This window comes from Mauremys reevesii, linkage group 9 (assembly GCF_016161935.1).
Source record: "Mauremys reevesii isolate NIE-2019 linkage group 9, ASM1616193v1, whole genome shotgun sequence".
Classification (NCBI taxonomy): Eukaryota; Metazoa; Chordata; order Testudines; family Geoemydidae; genus Mauremys; species Mauremys reevesii.
Genome location: NC_052631.1, coordinates 50,419,775 through 50,440,200, shown reverse-complemented (window position 1 = coordinate 50,440,200; position 20,426 = coordinate 50,419,775). Strand labels below are relative to the sequence as shown.

Sequence of the window (20,426 nt, the reverse complement as noted above, 5' to 3'; positions counted from 1 at the left end):
TGAAGCATTTTGGCAACGGAACCTTTGTGTGCCTCAGGTTTGTGAAGTACTCTGGTCTTTCTGGATGAAGAGTGTCAATTGTGCAGTTATTTGATTCATCTACAGCAGGGGTCCCCAACCTTTTTAGGTCCAGGGACCGGTTTCATTTGCCGGACCCTCCGCAGGCGTGCCTGCAGGAGGTCCAGCTGAGCCGCGGGACGAGTGCTCCCTCCGCAGTCGTGCCTGCGGGAGGTCCGCTGCTCCCGGGGCTCAGCTGGACCTCCCGCAGGCATGCCTGCGGAAGCTCCACTGGGTCAGTTCGCGGCCCGGTTTCTAAGAGGCCGCGGACCAGTACCGGGCCGCGGACCGGGGGTTGGGGACCCCTGATCTACAGTATTTGAATCAACAAGTTTTATTTTTCATTTGCAACTAGTACAAAACTATTCTAACACGCTGTGTTATGTTTAAATGTAGTTTAAATATTTTAAGGAATAAATTATGTAGTACAGTAAACAACATCCACCTAGTTTGGCCATAGGATAAACATGAGAAATCAGAACAAACAGATTTCATTACCTGAACAAGGCAAGTTTCAGCTCTCAAACCAAACACTGAGAAATAACTTTTAAAAATCTAAATACAAGTTATTAAAATTGGTGGTTTAAAAAAAGTGTTTTTACTACTAATTTTAGTCATGATTTAAGCCATTTTGATGTAGCAAATCTGCCCTGCCTTTCAATGCTAACAAGTTTATTTGAAATCCGTGTGTTCCATGTCACTAAAAATACCGGTTTCGTTTTGAGAGGACAAATTCAGGGGGATGTGGCGATTTTCCAAAGACAACTGGGAGTTGGATGCCCAGTTCCCATTGAAAGTCAATGTGAGATGGGCATCAAACTGCCCGTTTCCAGAGTCGTAAGAGCTAGTGCAAACACAAATCCTGGAATGGACAGTAAACCTCATGTTTAAGCTGAGCTGTTGCTATTAGAGATCAGGAGACCTTCATGCCCAGCGCAGGATTCTTGCACCTTCTTCTAAAGCAGCTTGTGCTGTCCACTGTCAGAGACAGGATACTGGATGGGATGGTCCTTGGGTCTGACCCCGCCTGGCAATTCTTATGCCCCTTTGTGTCTCTGAAGATCTCTCCTGTGGGCTTACTGACAGTGGACTATATCCTTTCCCACATGGGGCCCAAGTCAAAGCTGGACTCTCCTGGCTATCTATCTTTTCCTCTACTGAAAGAAACAACTGAGGAGAAATACATTCTTATACTTTTGTGAAAGGAGAAAATATCACTTTATTTTCAATATACAGATTAAGTTCCACCATAAAATAATACACATGAATAAAAATATTTTGCTTTTAAAACAAGACTAATTCTGCCATGTCCCTTTCTTGACTGATCACAATCTGTCTGGAATCAGGCATACAACCCCCTCCTTTCAGAAGCTGTTTCCTAACGTGACTATAGTACTCCACAAGCTACACTGCATCTATCTAGTGCATAAAATGCCTTCACTCCACATACAAAAGCTACATCTTCATGTACATTTGCAAATACTAGTTGGGTACAACACTACTCCATCATCTTCCTGCACCCAAAACTAGTCTTCCAAACCTAGAGGAATTACTCCCTATAATGGAGGTAAATCCAGCAAGTTATCACAGCCCCGAGTCTCTTCAGTGATGGATAAAGATGACATCCTAGAGTGACATGCAGCACATGTGCATATGCAATATGAACTGCAAGCCACCAGATACTGAAATGAGAACAATGTACATATATTTCACTTCAGCAAAGCTCTCTCAATAATGTAATTATTCCAATAATTTGATTTCTTGATTCTTTTCATTCAAAAAGAGACACTCCTATCCTAGCCTGTTTCAGATAGTCAACAATATTTGATTCCACACACAACAGAGGTGTATGTTATTGCTTGCAGCATAAGCATATTTGCTACAGAAGATTCAGGCCTAGACAAGAGGTTCAGTTGTAAAGCAAGAGCACCAGAAGGTGCCCCACACCAGCTTTAGTCTGGGCACTACAATGAGTAGAGTCTGAAGGTTCTTCATTGTCCTGCTGCATACCATACAGAGATCAGTAGAACAATGTTGCAAGTGTGCATCCTTCCATCCTCTAGGGGATGGCATCAGTGATAAGGATCTCCCCCAGCACTGACTTAGGTATGCAAGAGCAGTTAGCATCTAGAAATAGCAACTCCTGCTAATGTAAGAGTTAAATCAGATCACCATCAAAAATCCACATTCCCTACCTGAAGTGTGGGTGATCTGGGCTGTCGTGACAAGCGTTCAAGTCAACAGGGTTTCAGATCATCTCACAATATCTTGGATAGGGTTTACTTTCCCAGCAGGACTAGCTGAGCCCATTTTTCCCCCTGATTTTCAGAGCACAGATGACCTACGTAGTGTTTCAGGATGCAGGTATGTTGTACCAGGGGTACTGTGCTATATAATTGATTATGTTCTGTTATATGCATTGCATGTTTTTTAGTAAGGGTTATTAGAATAAATGAATAGGATAGTTGATATTGCCTTTTAGCCATTTTCTTTCCCTTGTAAGTAAAAAGACAAGATCTTGTCTGTCTCTGTTAATTAGATTAGAGGAATTTCAAAGGCCCAGGCCTTTGAATGTATGAAAAGATAGTTGCAAGATTTAGTAAGCTCTAATTTATGATGCCTTTCTTGTTCAATATAAAATACTGCTATTTGATACCTTTTGAAGGTTTCTGTAAAGAACTGTTTGTGTGAATGAGGAATGCATGCATCAGGAAAAGATAAGGTGCCAAGGCCATTGTTAGCCAAATGGCCAAGGGAGGAGACGTGAAGAGACTCAAAGACGCCAGAGAACCATCAACACGCATCCATGGTTGAGGAGGGGCAGATTGACGACCCTGAGGTGAAGGCTGGCACTCTTAAACATAAGGTAATTGACTGAATCGAAACCAGACTGGAGGTGTTCTGGGCCATCAAAAGATAACACCCACTGAGGAGTAACCGGTCACAAACTGACACAACAAAATCCATAGACTTCAGTGGAGAAGAACAACTATAAGAACAGGGTGCTTTGCCATGGGGCTTTGGGTTCATCTTGCCAACAACTCCAGGAGCATCGGATCATGAATGATGGAGCCCGGCTGCCCTCTGCAACCAATCTGGTTGGCCACTAGATTGATCCAGACTCTGGACTGGTAACTATAACACTGACTGGCAGGACTGTGTGCCTGGTGTATGTGAGACTGAAAAACATATGCTAACTGTTGTATTCTCAATAAATGTGGTGTGTTGCCTTTTCCCCTATAAAAAGATCTTGTGTGCTTTTTATAAGCGTAACAGTTACCTAACAAAACAGCTGACCAAAATGTTTAGGAAAAGACTGGATTTCCTGACCTACCTCTCTGATTGACACTTGAAGTTACAATAAGTATTTTTAGGGAGTAATTACAGCAGTCACTGAGATCTCTTCTTTGCAAAAGCAGATTCAAAGGCTAGATTTAGATTGACAGCATGATACAAAAACACTGGGTTATTCTAAACAGCTGGGTCCAAGAGCACCAGCCATTGATGGAACTGGCCATCTAGAATGAGTCACCTTAGCTAAAAAACTCAAAATCACTACCTACATTAAAACAATCTGAAGGTGTTCTTGTTTTAGAACCTCTTTCACTGAGCTACCTTTTTGTGAACTCTGGTGTTGACTATCATCACTGTTTCCAATTTCCCAATGAGATCACACGACTAAAAATGACTCGCTTTCTGCACACATTTTTGGATACGATGTTATGTAGAAATGTAAAGCTGATTGTTGTATCAGGTCACCTAAAACTCCTCTTCCCTGGAACAAGTTCTGGTGGCAGACTGGCCAAAATGGGAATACCTGCAAACGTGAATATGCTGACCACCTAGCTACTTAAGTATTCGTTCACTAACCTTTGCTCTGAATCACTGACTGGGGAGAATAAGACTGATTCCACTGCTCGGCAATGCACAATCACTTGTGCATTTTCCTGGTAGAGACCAGGGGGTGGATTGCAGCAAATGGGTATAAGACTGTGCTAGGCTCAAATTCATGCTTTGTAAAGTCTCCAAATTTTCAATACAACAGAATGAGGTAGCATTGAACAGCCTTTGCAATAGGACTGATTCCATTTTTGAGTTCTAATAACGTACCCCCTTGCTACATGTTTTAGTCTGTGAGCCAGAGGCTTTTTAAGGGGGGGGGGGGAGGGAAATAATAAAAAGAATAAAGAGGAAGAATTAGGCCAACGATTTTGCAAAATCTGCCTTTTTGGTATCAGCACTAAGCACTGCTCTCTGTCAGCTGGAGAGAAATACAAAACACTGCAGTTTCATTCTTTTCTTTTTTGTTTTTAAAGCCCAAGGGACTTCTGCACAATCTGCTTGGCAATTTTGTTAAACTGTTCTCTGTCCTCCCGCCACATTTTGGAGGCATCAACATTGGCTCCACTTTCATCATTTGGTTCTGAAATGAAAAAGACACAACAGGTAGGCAGGTTACTCACTGAGGACTTTGCTTCTTCAAATCTGCCTCTGCACATTCACCCTCCTGTGTGCCTGAGATACCATCCGCATCAAGGGGAATGTAGAGGCCCCTGGAGAGGAAATCCCACTATACATGCAGTGCCCACCCAACCCCTTGTTTCATGTATCACACAGAAAACAGAGGAGAGTTTCAGCAAGGGTTTTTTTCGGGGGGGAAAGCTTAAGTGATTGGTATTGGTGCTCTCTTAGTAGCTGAACTTCAGCACTTAAGACAGTATTTTGTCACCAATGAGGCAGTCAGCAGATTAGTGGAGGTTTCTAACACTGCAGGCTGCCACCTGGCAAACCTCTTTCTGGTTCTGGAGTTTCATGAAAACCCAGATTTCTCTCCAGCCCCACCACTGCAGGTCATCACCTGCACCTGGGGGAAGAGTGCCCAGAAACACACACAACATTCACTTTTAGAGCAACCTTCATCCAAGAATCTGAGAATTTTGCAAACAGTATTTAAGCGACTGTGAGGTCGGCAACTCATTTTACAGTCAGCTAAACTGAGGTACAGAGACTTACCCAAGATTAATAAAGAACAGTGGTGAAAGGGGAGCATAATTACTTCTTAAGGATCACACAGACAGTGGCAACTGAGAGTAGAACCCAAGAGTCCTGGCTCTCAGCTCCTACCTCTTGCATCTGCCAGTTTGCTTTCATGGTTTGATTACAAGGAACTGGAGCCATTGCATGATAAGAGGGGAATAAAGCTCATGAAGTCTCTTGTGACTGTACATGAACTTCAGATCCAAATTAATCCAACTATGGATGATTTGACCAGTTCAGGGCACTGAAACACTAACCTGAGGATCGCCAATCTCCAAACCTAGCTTCTTCCAAGCCTGTGATCCTCCAGACCTTTCTCACTACTCCTAGAGGATCAGACTGTGGGACTCTGTACCTCTAGCAACCTCTCCACTAGGCCCCAGCTGCCTTCAGTTTCCAGTCTCTGGTAAGCACAACTCCAGAGCGCACAGTCTGAATCTGCAAGCAGCCAGGGTCCAGGAGAGGGGCTTCCAGAATCTCTGCTACAAAAAGGATATTCAAAGGTGTGTCTCTTGGAAGGGGAAAAAGGGAAACAAAGTCACAAGGACAGAAGAGTCCAGGCAGCTATTGGAGCATTGGAAAGCCTGGGCAAGATGGTGGCACAACCCAAACTTTTTGAGGCCCACACATCACTGTATTAAGCCTTATGATGTTTAATGTATAGCTGGGAATTGAACTGATTTGGGGACAGTCTTGATGTTAAAAATGGGAACAAGTAGAGTGCTTTGTGTCCTGTTCATTCAGGTTTTCTGTTCCTAAAACCTTGGATTTTACATCTTGATGGTCATGCTGTGATTATGGTCGACTGCAGTATTTCTTCCCTGAGTGTATAGATCCAGAATACCTCTCTAGGTTCTTAGTCAGCCTTCATCATAGCAGCATCTAAGCACCTAAATTATATTTTTAATTACTTAGTACCAAATTATTCAAGGGACACGTTTCTATCTTCTCCAGTTATTAGTTGGCCAAACTTTAGAAACTTATCTCCAGGGTAGAAGTCTGTGTGAATTATTATTACATTAACTACAGGGCTTGCAAGGATGTCCCTGAAACACTCACCTCTTAGGTGACCTATCAGAATGAGAAGCAAAAATTGAACCCTGATTTCACACACAATAGCAGAGAGTACTAACTGGGCCTCACAGATCTCCATGGCGGTGCCACTGGCCTGGAGAGAAGCAGTGTGAGGTTGCACGCAAACCTGGAGCCACCAATTTGCTGATCCAGTCCAGGTATTTTTAGGGTACTGGTACATTAATAAAACAGTAAGTGACTGTTATGGCCCCGACAAATCTTGCTGTTGCAGAACAAGGTCAGAGACCTTTGACTGCCCAACAAAGACAAATATCAAAGTAAAGACATTAACCATGCTTCAGAAATGCTATCCTAGCTGAGCAACTCCAGATGAGGCACTAATCCTTACCTGCTAACATGCTAACCACTGACAAGAGGATCTTCTCCACACTCTGCACTGGGCTCCACCGCTCAGCGCTGCTCTCGTACCCCATGGGATCATCCCCTGGAGCATGCAGAATGGAAATGCAAACTCGCCCATCGGGGTAAACTGAAGAGGAAGCAGAGGAGATGAAAAGCTTTTAATAAATGATACATTTGCCCCTTTGGGCTCCTCAGCCCAGCAATGATTTATGTGCAGAGATGACCAGACTTGCTCAGCCCTTGTCTCCACACAGCTGCTCCTGAACCCAAGGGGACACTTTCCCTTCAGAAGGCAACAGGACAAGTTATGGATGTTTTGTTATCTTCCCTGAACTAGGAAGGGAGAAACTAACTTTACCACCATTGTAGCCCAGGTCACAGAGGTGGGCTGTAAAAATCAGATCTCATGCACAGGAGAGAAAATAATACTCTATGGTGAAAGTAGGCAGCAAATGAGAGCCAAACGTTTTTCAGCATCGCTAAGCCCAAGCCTCTCTCTCCCAGGGTACGTCCAGACTACCTGCCGGATCGGCGGGTAGCAATTGATTTAATCGGGGATCGATATATCGCATCTCGTCTAGACGCGATATATCGATCCCCAAATGCGCTCCCGTCGACTCTGGAACTTCACCAGAGTGAGTGGTGCTAGCGGAGTCGATGCGGGAGCTGCGGCCATCGATCCTGCGCCGTGGGGACGGGAGGTAAGTCGAAATAAGATATGTCGACTTCAGCTATGGTATTCCCGTAGCTGAAGTTGCGTATCTTACATAGACACCCCCCACACACACACCCGCAGTGTAGACCAGGCCCCAGTGACTCTGCAATATGGATTACTGTACCTCCAGAAAATTGTTACCCTGTAGTTTCCAAAGTGAACCACAATTTGTTATTTTCTGCCCATGTTTCTAGCCTCCCTACAGCCTTTTGCCCTGTCCTCACACCCATTCCAAATTACTCTCACCTGTAAGTTTCATTAACACACTCCTTCTGGAACAGAGATGGAGATATTAGAGTGGCTCTCACCCCAATGTCCACAATACTCTGCTAGTCTCCTCCCTGCAACTGGATACAAGATACTCTGACACCCCAAGAACTCCACCCTCTGCTGGTCACTGCTACACTGACTTGCTGGATTTTCAACGCAGCGTAGGAAATTTTAGCCCTATAACGTTAACGGATGATATACAGCTAAGTCACCCAGGCTTCTTGAAAACTTCAGTCCCTGCAGAACTTTCCTTACATTAAGGTTGGATCTGTACAGGAGTCAACTGGGAGATCAGTTCCCATGGTGACAGGCATGGTGATTGTCAAGAAACTTAACAATCGGGCAGAGATAAGGGCAATGGGAGCTGGGTGGATTAAACTACCCCTCTTGCTGATGTAATAATATACCATAATGTGCAGGAAGGGCAGAGTAGGTGAATGATCAGTAGCTGCACAAATTCCATGGCTTGACATGAAATATGGATTAAACAGGTACCTAAATCTTAGCCAGAACTTAAAGTGGTTGACATTCCAGAGCTTGTGTACTAGGGTTGGGAAACGTGGGGCAGGTGAGACCAGAGATTTCCCTCTAGTGTTGTCAGACTTTAATGAATCAGAAGATGGGTCCAGGCACATAATTTGAGTCATAATAAAAGGTTCACACGTTTTGTGTGTTGCTTTAATAACTAATTAAATCAGTAACCAACAGCTCTGTGCAGAATGCCATGGGCCTGTTCAGAACTGAGAGCTGGAATAGCATTTGGTGCGGTTTTTAAAATATATGTGCTTTTGGACACAAGCATTAGTATTATTCAGTAGAACATTTTTAACCCCTACCTGCAGAGAAGAGTCCTGTAAAAACAGTCTGGTTGTGATGCTCCAATCTTTTAAACTGTACACTGTAATACTAAAAGTCTAAAAAAACCTTTGCTGAAATTCACATCCAAGAATCTGAGCTGTGCCACGTATTGAACAGAGGCACCTGGCCTCACAGCAACATCACATCAGGAATCTCATTAAGATGCTACTTTTTCTTCTCTTAAAAATATTCCTCACATTAGCTACTTTTAAGTTACAGAACAGCACAGAAGAATCTACCCCAGATTCACATTATTTTTCTGACCATACACCACAAGGCATACACCATAAGAGAATTCAGATGTAGTGTAACTGCAAGAGTTCCTGCAATGATCCCCATGCAAGACAGACTCACTTTTGAGTCCTGACCCTTGCTGTACCATGACCAAGACAGCATGATAAGAGAGAGTTAGATTAGGAGAAAAGACAGTCCCAGAAAGACATGAAACTGTCCACTGGTTAGGAGAGTTTCCACCACACACTTCAGATCTGGGGTTAAATGAGAGAAAATAGCCTTTGTGGGAATACCTGATGTCCTGCTACAATTGTTGCCCCTTTAAAAAATTATGTATTAAAATAAAGTCTTAAAAAAAAAACCTGTTGAATGAAACTTACTGTTTGGATGAAACATCTCACATGTGAACCTCATCTTCGGAGGACTCAGAGGATAATCAAGAGGGAAGCTCAGGATAGCTGGGAAAACACCATACTCAAAACAGGTATCCTCTGGGCCCCTAGAAACAAATGAAACAATTTAAGTACCTGACTGTGGTGTAAATGCCTCTCTCTGCAATAGTCATTTATTAAGAGGATTAATCAGAGAAATACAATTTAACCTGGATGTGAACATCAAAAAGAAAATTGGAAAGAAAAGTATATTGCCCTATCAGTACTCCTGCAATCAGAGTCAAAATGTAAAGAAAAATATTATGCACACACCTGAGATTCCACTAAAATTCAACTACAGTTACGGTAGGAGACAGAAAAAAAAAGATCCCAGCAGTTGAGCATAACAAAATGATTATTCGTAAAAGATTGTAAGCAGTCGGGGGCAGGGACTCTCTTACTGTGTTTATAACACAGCACAGCAGGGCACAGAACCTGAATGGAGCTGTCAGCTGCTACTGCAATAAAAGAAGTGAAGCATCTCAGAAGATGGCACATCAGTAGCAGCAAATTACTTATAATGTGCAGGACACTATTCTCGTGCAACACATGCTAACGTCTATTTGACCGACAGACTTCGCCTGGCCTGGCCTGGCCAGCATTATCACCAATATCCCCCATTTAAAACTGTGGCTAATGACTAAGATCTTGTTGAAACTTGTTCTGAAAAGTCTGATATTTGTTTTCAAGTTTACATTTCAGGAGAAAGGTGGTGACATCAACTCCCAGCATCAGACACTGCTGTTCAGAGCTTGTCTCCTCCAAGTACGAAACACAGGCTTGCAATGTTCCCATTCAAAGACTGGGTCCCTTCCTCACCACCATGGCACACAAAGCATGGTTTGCCCCATGTGACCACTATCTCATTACAACCATGGGAAAAGTGATTGAAATGGCACTGTTAAGTTATTTCTCCTTAGGTTTCAAGTCCTCTTCACACAGCTTTTGACAGCCAAGTGGACCCTGGGAACTGAAATTTGTTCCTTGAGCTTTCCTCTATAATGCACACCCAGGGGTGCACTATTTTAGGATATTTACGAGTGGAAAACTGCTGGCATTTGTTTACTCTAAGACAGTGGTCATCAACCAGTTGATCGCGATCTCCAGCTGCGCAGCGGGGCTGCCACTAAGACAGGCTCCCTGCCTGCCCCAGACCCACACCACTCCTGGAAGCAGCTGGCACAAGTCTCCCTCCACATGCTGCTTCTGCCTTTAAGCACTGCCCCCGCAGCTCCCATTGGCTGGGAATGGGGAGCTGTGGCCAATGGGAGCTGCGAGGGTGATGTTTGCAGAGAGGGGGAGTGTGTGGAGCCACATGTTGCCCGCCCCCCTCCCCCCCCCATTTCCCAAAGGGGCAGACTGGCGCTTTCCAGGAGTGGCGTGAGACCGAGGCAGGCAGGGACCAGGAGCTGCCGGAGGTAAGTGCTGCCTGGTGGGAGGCCACACCCCAACCCCCTCTCCCGGAGCCAGCACCCCAAAGCCCCTCCCCTGTACCCCAAAGCCCCAGCCCTGACCCCCCTCCCAGAGCGAGCCCCCCAAAACCCCTCCTGCACCACAACACTCTGCTTCAGCCCAGAGCCTCCTCCTGAACCCGATCTCCCTCCCAGAGCTTGCACCCTTCACCTCCTCCTGCACCTCAACCCCCTGCCCCAGCCCAGAGCCCCCTCCCACATTGCAAACCCCTCGGCCCCAGACCATAGCTTGCAACCCCTCCTGAACCCCAACCCTCTACTCCAGCCTGGTGAAAGTGAGTGAGGGTGGGGGAGAGTGAGTGACGGAGAGAGAGAGGGTGATGGAGAGATCCTGGGTTGCCCTTAAATTCAAAAAGTGATCTTGGGCGTAAAAAAGGTTGCATACCACTGCTCTAAGAAAACCAAGAGCAGAGACCCTGTTTTAGGGGATACATACACCTGTCAGGAATGACACACAGGAGGCAGATAGATTGAAAAGAGGTATGGCAATGTTCTGTGCTTTCCATTATGCAGCACAGATGGTGGCAGATGAGTTTGACTTAACTTAAAAATGGCAGACCAAAGACTACCAGCTACTAATACCATACCAACATCCAACCAGCCCTGGGCCCTTCAGACCACCTAGATATCTGAAAGCACCCCACCCAAAGGAGCCCTGCAGGAAAGGGAGAGAATCAGAACACCTAGTGCAAGTGGTATACAGCCCCAAACGTTAGGCCATAAATGGAGCAGTAAGGGCACTAGACACAGTCAGCAGTAATTAGTCCTACAAGCCTAGTTAACACCTCTGGAAAGGTCACACGCACGCAAAGAGAGCACAGCACGGGAGCAAGTTGTACAGCCGGAGGTGCAGGCGACTGGAGCAACGTGGAGGAAAAGGCCAGGGATCCACAGGGTTATCAACCTTTTACCTGCTCAGCTGGAGTCTACCCACAAACGTCTAATTGCACAGCCTGCCCAGTCAAACCACTCAGCACACGCACAGATGGGCCGACAGGGCAAAAACTCAGTACGTCTGATGTGGATGCTATTTCCCTCGCTAGACACCTCAAAACCCAGCACTCTTCTGCTCTCCCTCTCACTGGCATACAGCATCTTCACCAGACTGCTAGAGCGGCGCAGCTCCATCAGTGCAGCTGCACTGCTGTAGCACTTCTAGTGTCAACTAGCCCTCAGTGTTACGCAAGATCCCTGTAGCAACTCCAGCCATGAAAAAGTCACAACAGGAAATGGGTCATTTCAGCTGTACATACCCAATAAGTGTTTTAGTCTGTTCCTCTCGTCCCATCTGCTGCGCTGCAACACGTCCCACTCCTCACGGACATGGCGTGCAACTTCCTTGTTCCCTTCCCCCAGGGGCACCCCTCTCCTACTGGCAGTTCCAGTCCTGTTGACATCCCCTAGCTGAGTGGTCTGGGGCCCTCTGGGGGGCCGTGAGCAGGTTTCAGGGGGTCCTCCAAGCAGGGCCAGTGTTAGACTTGCTGGGGCCCAGGGCAGAAAGCTGAAGCCCCACCACATGGGGCTGAAGCCCAGAGCCCTGAGCTCTGCCACCTGCAGCTGAAGCCAAAGCCTGAGTAACTTAGCATCACAGAGTCCGCTGTGGCCTGGGGCCCCAGGCAGGTGCCCTGCTTGCTACCCCCTAACGCCAGCCCTGGCTTTTATATGCAGAAAACCAGTTGTTGGGGCACAGGTGGGCCGTGGAGTTTTTCTATCATGTTGCGGGGGGCTCTGAAAGAAAAAGGTTGAGAACCCCTCCCCAAGCTTTTCTGTGGGCTATGGCTGGCAGGTCCAGTCGGGAGGAGGTGTAAGAGCTGCCCCCACAATGTAGCAGCAGCCTGCAGACTGGTAGAAGCAGATGGAAACAAGGAATTACAAGACACAAGCTGTCCAGAGCAGCGGCAGTTACCCGCTACCATGCCTCATCTAGTCACCAGTGGGTTTGTGCAGGAGCCTGGGCACCTTGCGATAACCATGCATCAACAGAAGTCTTTCCCACTTCGGCACAGCAACTGCCTTGTGCTATGACAGTCATCAGTAGGCAGGCACCCAAACCCTTGTCTAGTAGAAAACCTCAGATTTCCATTACATGTTTCCTGAGCTCTTCTAAAGAGCACAAACAGTTAACCTGCTCTTATCCCACTCCCCATACGCTTAAAACCAAACATGGGGTTGAGAGGGAGGGGAATATCAAAGCTTGCACATTAAATTACTAGGAAGGTCGCAACACTCTGTTCAATTATACCCACACACACCCCGCTAATTACACCATCTGTCTCCAAGGCATGTTCCAGGATTTGGGCGTCTGCACGTCAAGGGGAAATAGCCAGCAGGTATGGCACTTTTGCTTCTTTGAAGATACCTTTGTGCTATACACAGGGATGTTAAATATAGCAGCTCAAAAATCATTTTATAAGATAGGGATTAGGTGGGGACTCATCTAATTGACCTACCAAGAGTCGAACTGTCAGTATCAACTACAGCCACATGTCAGGACTTCTTACCACTTGAGACAAAATACTAAACACTTCAGGAAGCAAAATTGCTGTATATGGGGTCCCCACACCTTTCAGCTTTCAGACTCTTGTTCTGCGACATATCCAAGGCATACACAATGCTGCGTGCAATTACATACATCAGAGCTCTTGTGAAAGTGTTCTCTCATATGCGTCTAGTTCACAAAATAACCAAGTGAAGTGTCACAGGGTGACCCTGCTTCGACAGGCCGTGGCATGACAGGTGCACCTGCCTCAGTTTCCCCATTTAGAATCCTGCCAAACAGCCTCTCTTAATGCAGATGGCCTTTGTGGGGTTAATTTATCATAGAAGTCCTGTGCACCTAATTCACAAAAAAAGTCCCACAACCATAGTCCAGAATTCCCCCTGCATAGTCCAAACAAGTTCTACCTGGAGTGCATCCCCACTCTTCCCAGTGGGAACCTCCATAGCCTGTGCGCCTGGAGATCATATTTAGCAGGGAACATCCCTGCCAAGAGAGCATCCTTCACTCCTCTGGGTCCAACTCTCTGATCCTGGAGATGTCAGTCGCTGGGTATCTTTCTGTACCTGATTCTCCCTGTCCTTTATAGCCCGCAGGTGCTGTCCTGCCCTCTTAGTTGGCCTGTAGACTGAAGTTCAAGGTCTACAAGCCACAAGAACTGAGTAGGATTGCTCCACAAAAGTGTGGGGATTTAGAAAGGCTGGACAGGTTAGTGAGAACGATGAACATAGATACTAGACATGCACTTTCTGTTCCTCAGATTACTGTAAGATCAGAGAAATGCATAAATAGCCAGCGAGAATCAAAATTACACCACAGTCATGCCTGCCTTCCTCATGGTTAGTCAGAGTAATTCAGTCCTGTGCTTCAGCAATAACCACCACGAGCTGACATTTATTCTGGTTATAGTGTGTGAGGTTTCTGGTGCCTCCCATTCCCTTTTGAAAGCAACATGCAACCCTGGGGCTCTCTCTGCTCAGATATGCTAATGCATGATCATATGCCCCATTTTTAGGACTTCTGTTAAACATGCCAATTGTTTTTGTTTTAGTCATTCGCTGCTGCGGGAATCAAGTTCAAAGGGAAACCATGAAGTGAAACCAAGATGGGATTTTCTACTATGAAATGCATAAGAAGGGTGTGATTTTTAGACCTAAACAACTTGACAGAATCCCATTAAGTTCAAGCAGTAGGCCAAGAGCACTAAAATTAAGCAGCTGTTTGGTAATCCCACCACCTGGTATGGAAAGGATCTCACAGAACTCCACAACATTTGAAGCTTCAACACCTTATTGTATGATCTTGTCTGACTTCCCATTCTAATCAGTCGGGTGTGGAGAGTAGTTGGACACCTCCAGGAAAAACCCTGATGACGCGGAAGTTATTACGGCACCACAGCGACTGGTGCTCTTTCCTTCTAGTCAGTACAGTATGGATCCAATGCTCCAGTGTTAGGGAGCTGCTGGAAATGGCATCTTTCAAATGAAGTGCAAAACCAACTATCACAAAAGATATGTTGCTACAGATAAGTCCTGGAGTCCCCCTCAGCAAAGTTCACACCGGGAACTACATTCTGCCCACCTACATGCCTCCCCGTAGTTTCAGCTTGAAGTCACCACTTCTCAAGCTAAACTGTTGTGATACTGCACAGAGCCTCAACATAGCCATCCGAAACATGGCTAATAACTAACTATCTTTTGATCACGCAAATCTCACATCTTTAACTTTCTCAGAAAGCTGTGCTCCTCTGGAACAACGGAGATCACAAGGCCCAGGAAAAAGCATTCCTGCTTGAGGAGATCCAGCTACGGAACAAACAATTATATGGAGCAAATAATCAAGCAATCAATTTGCAAATACCTATCAAATAATAAGGTGAGAGGTAGTCGTCAGCATGGATTTGTCAAGAACAAATCGTGTCAAACCAACCTAACAGCTTTTTTTGACAGGAAAACAAGCCGGGGGGTGGGGTGGAGATGAGCAGTAGCGGTAGATGTGGTATATCTTAGTAAGGCTTTTGGTATTGTTTCGCATGACCTTCTCATAAAGAATAGAAATACAGCCTAGATGGAGCTACTATAAGGTGGGTTCAAACTGGTTGGAAAACTGTTCCCAAAGAATCGTTATCAGTGGTTCATAGTCAAGCTGGAAGGGCATATCAAGTGGGGTCCCACAGGGATCAGTCCTGGGCCCAGTTATGTTCAATATCTTCATTAATGATTTAGATACAGTAATGGCATAAAGAGTACACTTATAAAGTTTGCAAACCCTCCCTGCTTGGCCATCTCTGCAAGTGCTTTGGAGGATAGGATTAAAATTCAAAATGATCTGGACAAACTGGAGAAATGGTCTGAAGTAAATAGGATGAAATTCGATAAGGACAAATGCAAAGTACTCCACTTAGGCAGGAACAATCAGTTGCACACATACAAAATGGGAAATGACTGCCTAGGAAGGAGTACTGTGGAAAGGGATCTGAGGGGTTACAGTGGATCACAAACTAAATGTGAGTCAATGGTGTAACGCTCTTGCGATACATCTTGGGATGTATTAGGTGTAGGTTTCCTCCCTCCCACTGGGAAGAGGAGTGCTGTGGTGGAAAGGCTCTCTCAAAGACAAAGGCTTTGCAATGTTTCCTAAAGATGGTCAGACTCTGGATTCACCCGAACTCCTCTGGAAGACTGTTCCATTGCCGGAACCCACTCACCAGAGAATGCTTTGTTCCCAGCTCTCTGTGCTTGGTCCTGAACTTTGTGATCTGCATTGTCCCAGAAGAGCACAGCTATCATGGTGGTTCACAGATCAAAATTTCGTCTTTCATGTAGCTGGGGCTTGATCCATTAATTGCTTTGAAAATTAGGACTAAGGCTGTAAACTTGCATCAGGACCTGACCAGGAACCAGTGAAGGGATGTGAACATGTGCCTGATGTGATGGCAGCCTGAGTCCTGGAGAAGGCGGGCAGATGCATACTGTACTAACTTGTGCATGGTATTCACATTTAGATACAATGAGTTACAGTAAACCAGCCTGCAGGAGACAAATGGATGGAACACCACGTTCAGGTTCTCATCCAGAAGGAAAGGCTGAAGCTACTGGTATACAGGGAAACTGATGGTACCTGGTCATCCAGATTTAGCAGGGAGTCAGATAGGTCCCTGAGGCTACACCTCTTTGACAAATGGTGGCTGTGAGCCTTCAATGGAAGGCAGAGAATGTCTTGGTCAGTTCTTTGAAGTGTTTCCCTCCTTGTGACCAGCATCACTTGAGTCTTGCCTGGATTCAGCTTGCACCAGCTGCTCTTCATCCAAGAGCTAATTTCATGTAGGCATTCTGACACATTAGTAGAGGCAGCAGCTGCATCATTTGAAAATGAGATCTAGAGTTGAGTGCAATCACTACACTTTAGGCAGCTGAGTCCATGGCATCTTGCTCTCTCCGCCAGTAGTCTCACACAGATACTGGAGGAATGGGAAAAGTCTGGGTCCTGTGGTACCCCAAAGGTGAGGGTCTTCAGAGAGGAGGTTACTAGCACCTTCAGGTCCATTGAGTCAAAGGCAGCAGAGAGGTCCAGTGCCCATGGTTATGAGGCGACTGTCCTTTAGTGCACCAGAGCTATCTCTGAGCTGTGCCCCGGTCTGAACCCTGACTGTGAGGCAGTTAGGATGTTGGCAGAGCACAGTGGTTAATTACTTCGCTCAGGAATGTTTGGCTGGTGATGAGGCAGCTGGTAACGTCGGCTCTGTGTTTTGCAAGGAGTTTTGTAGGTATGCTTTTCTGAAGGAGGAAATGACTGTTTCCATTCCATTTAACAGGGTATTTTTCCTCTGTTGACCACCAAGGTAACTAAGGGAAGCAGAGCTCTAGAAATATGGTTTTAGCAATGTGATGTTCCCCTGGTGTTACCTGGATCGGTGATCTCCTAGGTCACTCCAATCCTCGATTCTGGGAGCCAGCCTTACCCTGCTCTGCTGTGAGAACTCCCACTCCTGGGCTGTTCACGCACAGCCTCTGGCATGTAAGCTGCTCCTTGAATTGTGCAACTGAATGACACTAGCCAATATCTCCGGTCCCAGACACAACTCTAGGAACCTCCGTCTTGCAGTGTCCAGTTATGCCTGCTGGACGCTGCAAGCTTATATGAGTTCGTCAATTTAACAAAGAAATTGATATGTGCCAGGCTTGTTATCCCAAGGGGAGTCTCTGACATGCTTCAAACCAAACACACTGCTTCAGGTAGAATAAACAAACAAATTTATTAACTACAAAGATAGATTTTAAGTGATATTAAGTGATAGGCAAAAAGTCAGAGTGGTTACCAAAATAAAATAAAATATAAGCATGCAATCTAAACTCTCATCCCTATTAGACTGGGCAACATCTAGATTTAAAAGCAGCAAAGAATCCTGTGGCACCTTATAGACTAACAGACGTTTTGGAGCATAAGCTTTCGTGGGTGAATACCCACTTCGTCGGATGCATGACGAAGTGGGTATTCACCCACGAAAGCTCATGCTCCAAAACGTCTGTTAGTCTATAAGGTGCCACAAGATTCTTTGCTGCTTTTACAGATCCAGACTAACATGGCTACCCCTCTGATATCTAGATTTAAGCAGTTTTTCTCACTCCACTGGATACTGCAGTCTTTAATATACAGGTTTGTTCCTTAAACCTGGGGCGATATCCTCTGTTGGAGTCTTGTCTTCTTCTCAGTGTCTTAGTTGCTTGCAGCAGGTGGTGGCAGGAGAAGGGCCCAATTATGTGTCCACTCTGTCTTGTTTTTTACCGTCAGTCCATGTGCTTGGGGAGCACAAATCCAGGCATGCCTGGGGGGCATTGCTGCGTCTCTCCAGGCAAGGTTGAGCAATTCCTCTGGGGTGGCCTCATGCAGGTGAGACATTGCATTGTAGCTCCCTTGCTGGACAATGGCTGTTGAGCGGTTGTTTGACACCCCGCCTGGGCATTGGTTACTTTCCTTGCTGTTGCCTCTGGGGAGCTAATATCTGGCTGACTCCCCAACTTACAGCATGTTTTAGTGACCACCATACAACACAATTCTCATAACTTCATATGCATTAATGATACACATATATGGATAGAGACGTGACTTTCAGCAGATCATAACCTTTCCCCATATACCTTACAAGGCATGCTTTATATGTAAGATCACAATTATATGAAAATGAGGAATATGGGGGTTACAGTATGCTCCCCCAAGCTATAGAATGTCACAAGCAACCACAGTCCTCCTCAGATGGCTGTCTCTGCAGCCAAACAGCAGAGATCATCTTCCGCCCGGCATCACTGGTGCCTAATGTTTAAACTTCCTAACAAAATTTATGATATTTAGGACCCAGAGGACATTACTACTGACTAAAAACAGTTCTAAGAGAGGCTAGATGAGACCTCACAGCTTTACACCATCCTTCAAAAGATTTACTGATAAATTAAAATGCTTGAATAGTTCAGTTCTTCTCCGACAGAGATCACAGACAGTGGTATTGGGCAACTGCTCACAGGTCCTTAGAGCTCTAGCATTCAGGGCTCTATTGTATCTACCATTCTGAGCCAAGTGCATGAAAAGCTCCTGAGAAAGACAATATGGGGTGTAGTGCCTATTGCTCTACAGGGTAAAAAGACTTTGCAGAATTTGATTTTTAAAATATAAATTTGACATGTTTATTTTTAAGCATTTTTATCTATTTATATCGTCACAATTGCTGGAAATTATGGGAAGGTCAGGCACTTATTTAATGATAGTAGATGCTGAGATTCAAATGGTTAAAGCTTTTTAACCATTCAAACCCAAACTGTCAACACCACATGTCAAAATATACAAAGTAAAGATCCTTAAATCAAACACTAAGTTCTCAAGTAGGCAAAATAAGAAAAATGCTCTCTCTACATTTTGATCATCAATGGAAATATTTTTCTGTTGGGTTGTGTGTGTACAGTGGAAAAGATGCACTGTTGGTTTAATATACAACATGAGCATAGAAACTCTGGAGTCCATCAATAAGATGCTATTTATGGTGGAAGGAGCAACACTATGGAGTGAAAACCATCATCCAGGTGTCTGCCAAAATAGTAGGGTGAGACAAACTGATGAGAGGATAGGTAATTCTGTAATCACTGATTATGTACATTTGTAAATGGCTTCTTTTGTATTTCTGACAGCTGGAAAATGACCAAAAACCACAACCTCATCAGATCCTGATAAAGGGGAATTCCATGCTAAAAAAAGCCCTGCTCCAAACAAAAGTTCTAAGTCTAAACACAGATCTAATTACTTTTCAAGAGAGATTTTTGAAAAATTGTCTTAAATTCGTATTGTTTACATTTTAAAAAGCAATCTTTAGTCTAACAAAGTTCTTAACGAGTGCTTCTGTATCATTTTGGTGGGCTAAGCTATTTCTTTAACACAAGCATAAGTTTTCTTGGTATATACTGCTTTTCAAGTTTATAAGGCAGAATACTAAAAAGGCCCTGAAATGTTTAATATTAAATTCATGAACTTTCACAATAAATTCTTGGACCTCACACAGCGTTAAGGTATCATCCAGTATTTTGATTAAATCCTTTGACATTTTGGAACAATTTATCACTATGTTGTGTGAACCAATCACCCCTTTTCTAAAGATCCAATCTGCAGACATCTATTAATTCAGCCGCATTCAAGTGTCACAATAGCATCACAGATGTGCACTCTGATCCGTTTCACACACTTTTGTGTGTTAGAAAGACACCTCTTAACACAATCGTCTGGGATAGGTAAGCACACATGGCTTTATGGAAGTGAAAAACAGCTACTTGAGAAGTTCAAATCAATAAGATCTTTAACTTAACTATTACAGCAGTGCTGCATTGTGTAAACACAGCGTTGAAAGAATTCAGCATTTTAAAAATAATTGTCCTTGCTTTCTAGAAGAGAAACAAGTGTGCCCACTTACACATCTCCCTATTACTTTAACCGGCTCTAATTCTTGTACTTATAAAGGGACATACTTGATGGGTCCTTCACATGTGCTACAGAAGGTCCCTTAGATTAGTCAAAATGAAAAAATGTCAAGCCTCCTGTTTGCCATTTCACCATTTATGCTGCTCGTTTACTTTTTGCATTGTTTCCCTCGTGGACAGGGCTAGACTAATTAGTGGCACTTCACAGTCTGTTTAGTTTCTTGGACGGCATGCAGCATCAGCACAAAGTTGCAATTTTGCGGTTGCACACAACGCAGGGGGAAGCTTACATCCAAATATAAAGTAGTAACTGAATTTTCATTTTAAAAGTAATTAAAACATTATATAAGATTTTGTCACCTTTATTTATAATAAACAGTTTTGAGAACTAAGGTAACTGAATCTCTGCTTCTATTGCAATTCAGCTTCAAAATCTATCAAGTGTTAAAATGCAATTTTAGT

The 20,426-nt window shown here is 44.6% G+C and overlaps 1 protein-coding gene across 4 annotated transcripts in view; it reads right to left on the bottom strand.

The window, feature by feature from the left end:
* Positions 1-1,208: 1,208 nt before the first annotated feature.
* UBE2G2 (ubiquitin conjugating enzyme E2 G2) overlaps positions 1,209-20,426 on the bottom strand; it is a 41,905-nt gene continuing 22,687 nt past the window's right edge. For all 4 annotated transcript variants that reach the window (XM_039488993.1, XM_039488992.1, XM_039488990.1 and 1 more), the window contains 3 exons: positions 8,989-9,107; positions 6,518-6,658; positions 1,209-4,480 (listed from right to left, as the gene is read on the bottom strand). In XM_039488993.1, coding sequence (XP_039344927.1) covers positions 4,368-4,480; positions 6,518-6,658; positions 8,989-9,107 — 373 coding nt within the window. In that variant the 3' untranslated portion in view covers positions 1,209-4,367. The remainder of the gene's footprint in view (positions 4,481-6,517; positions 6,659-8,988; positions 9,108-20,426) is intronic.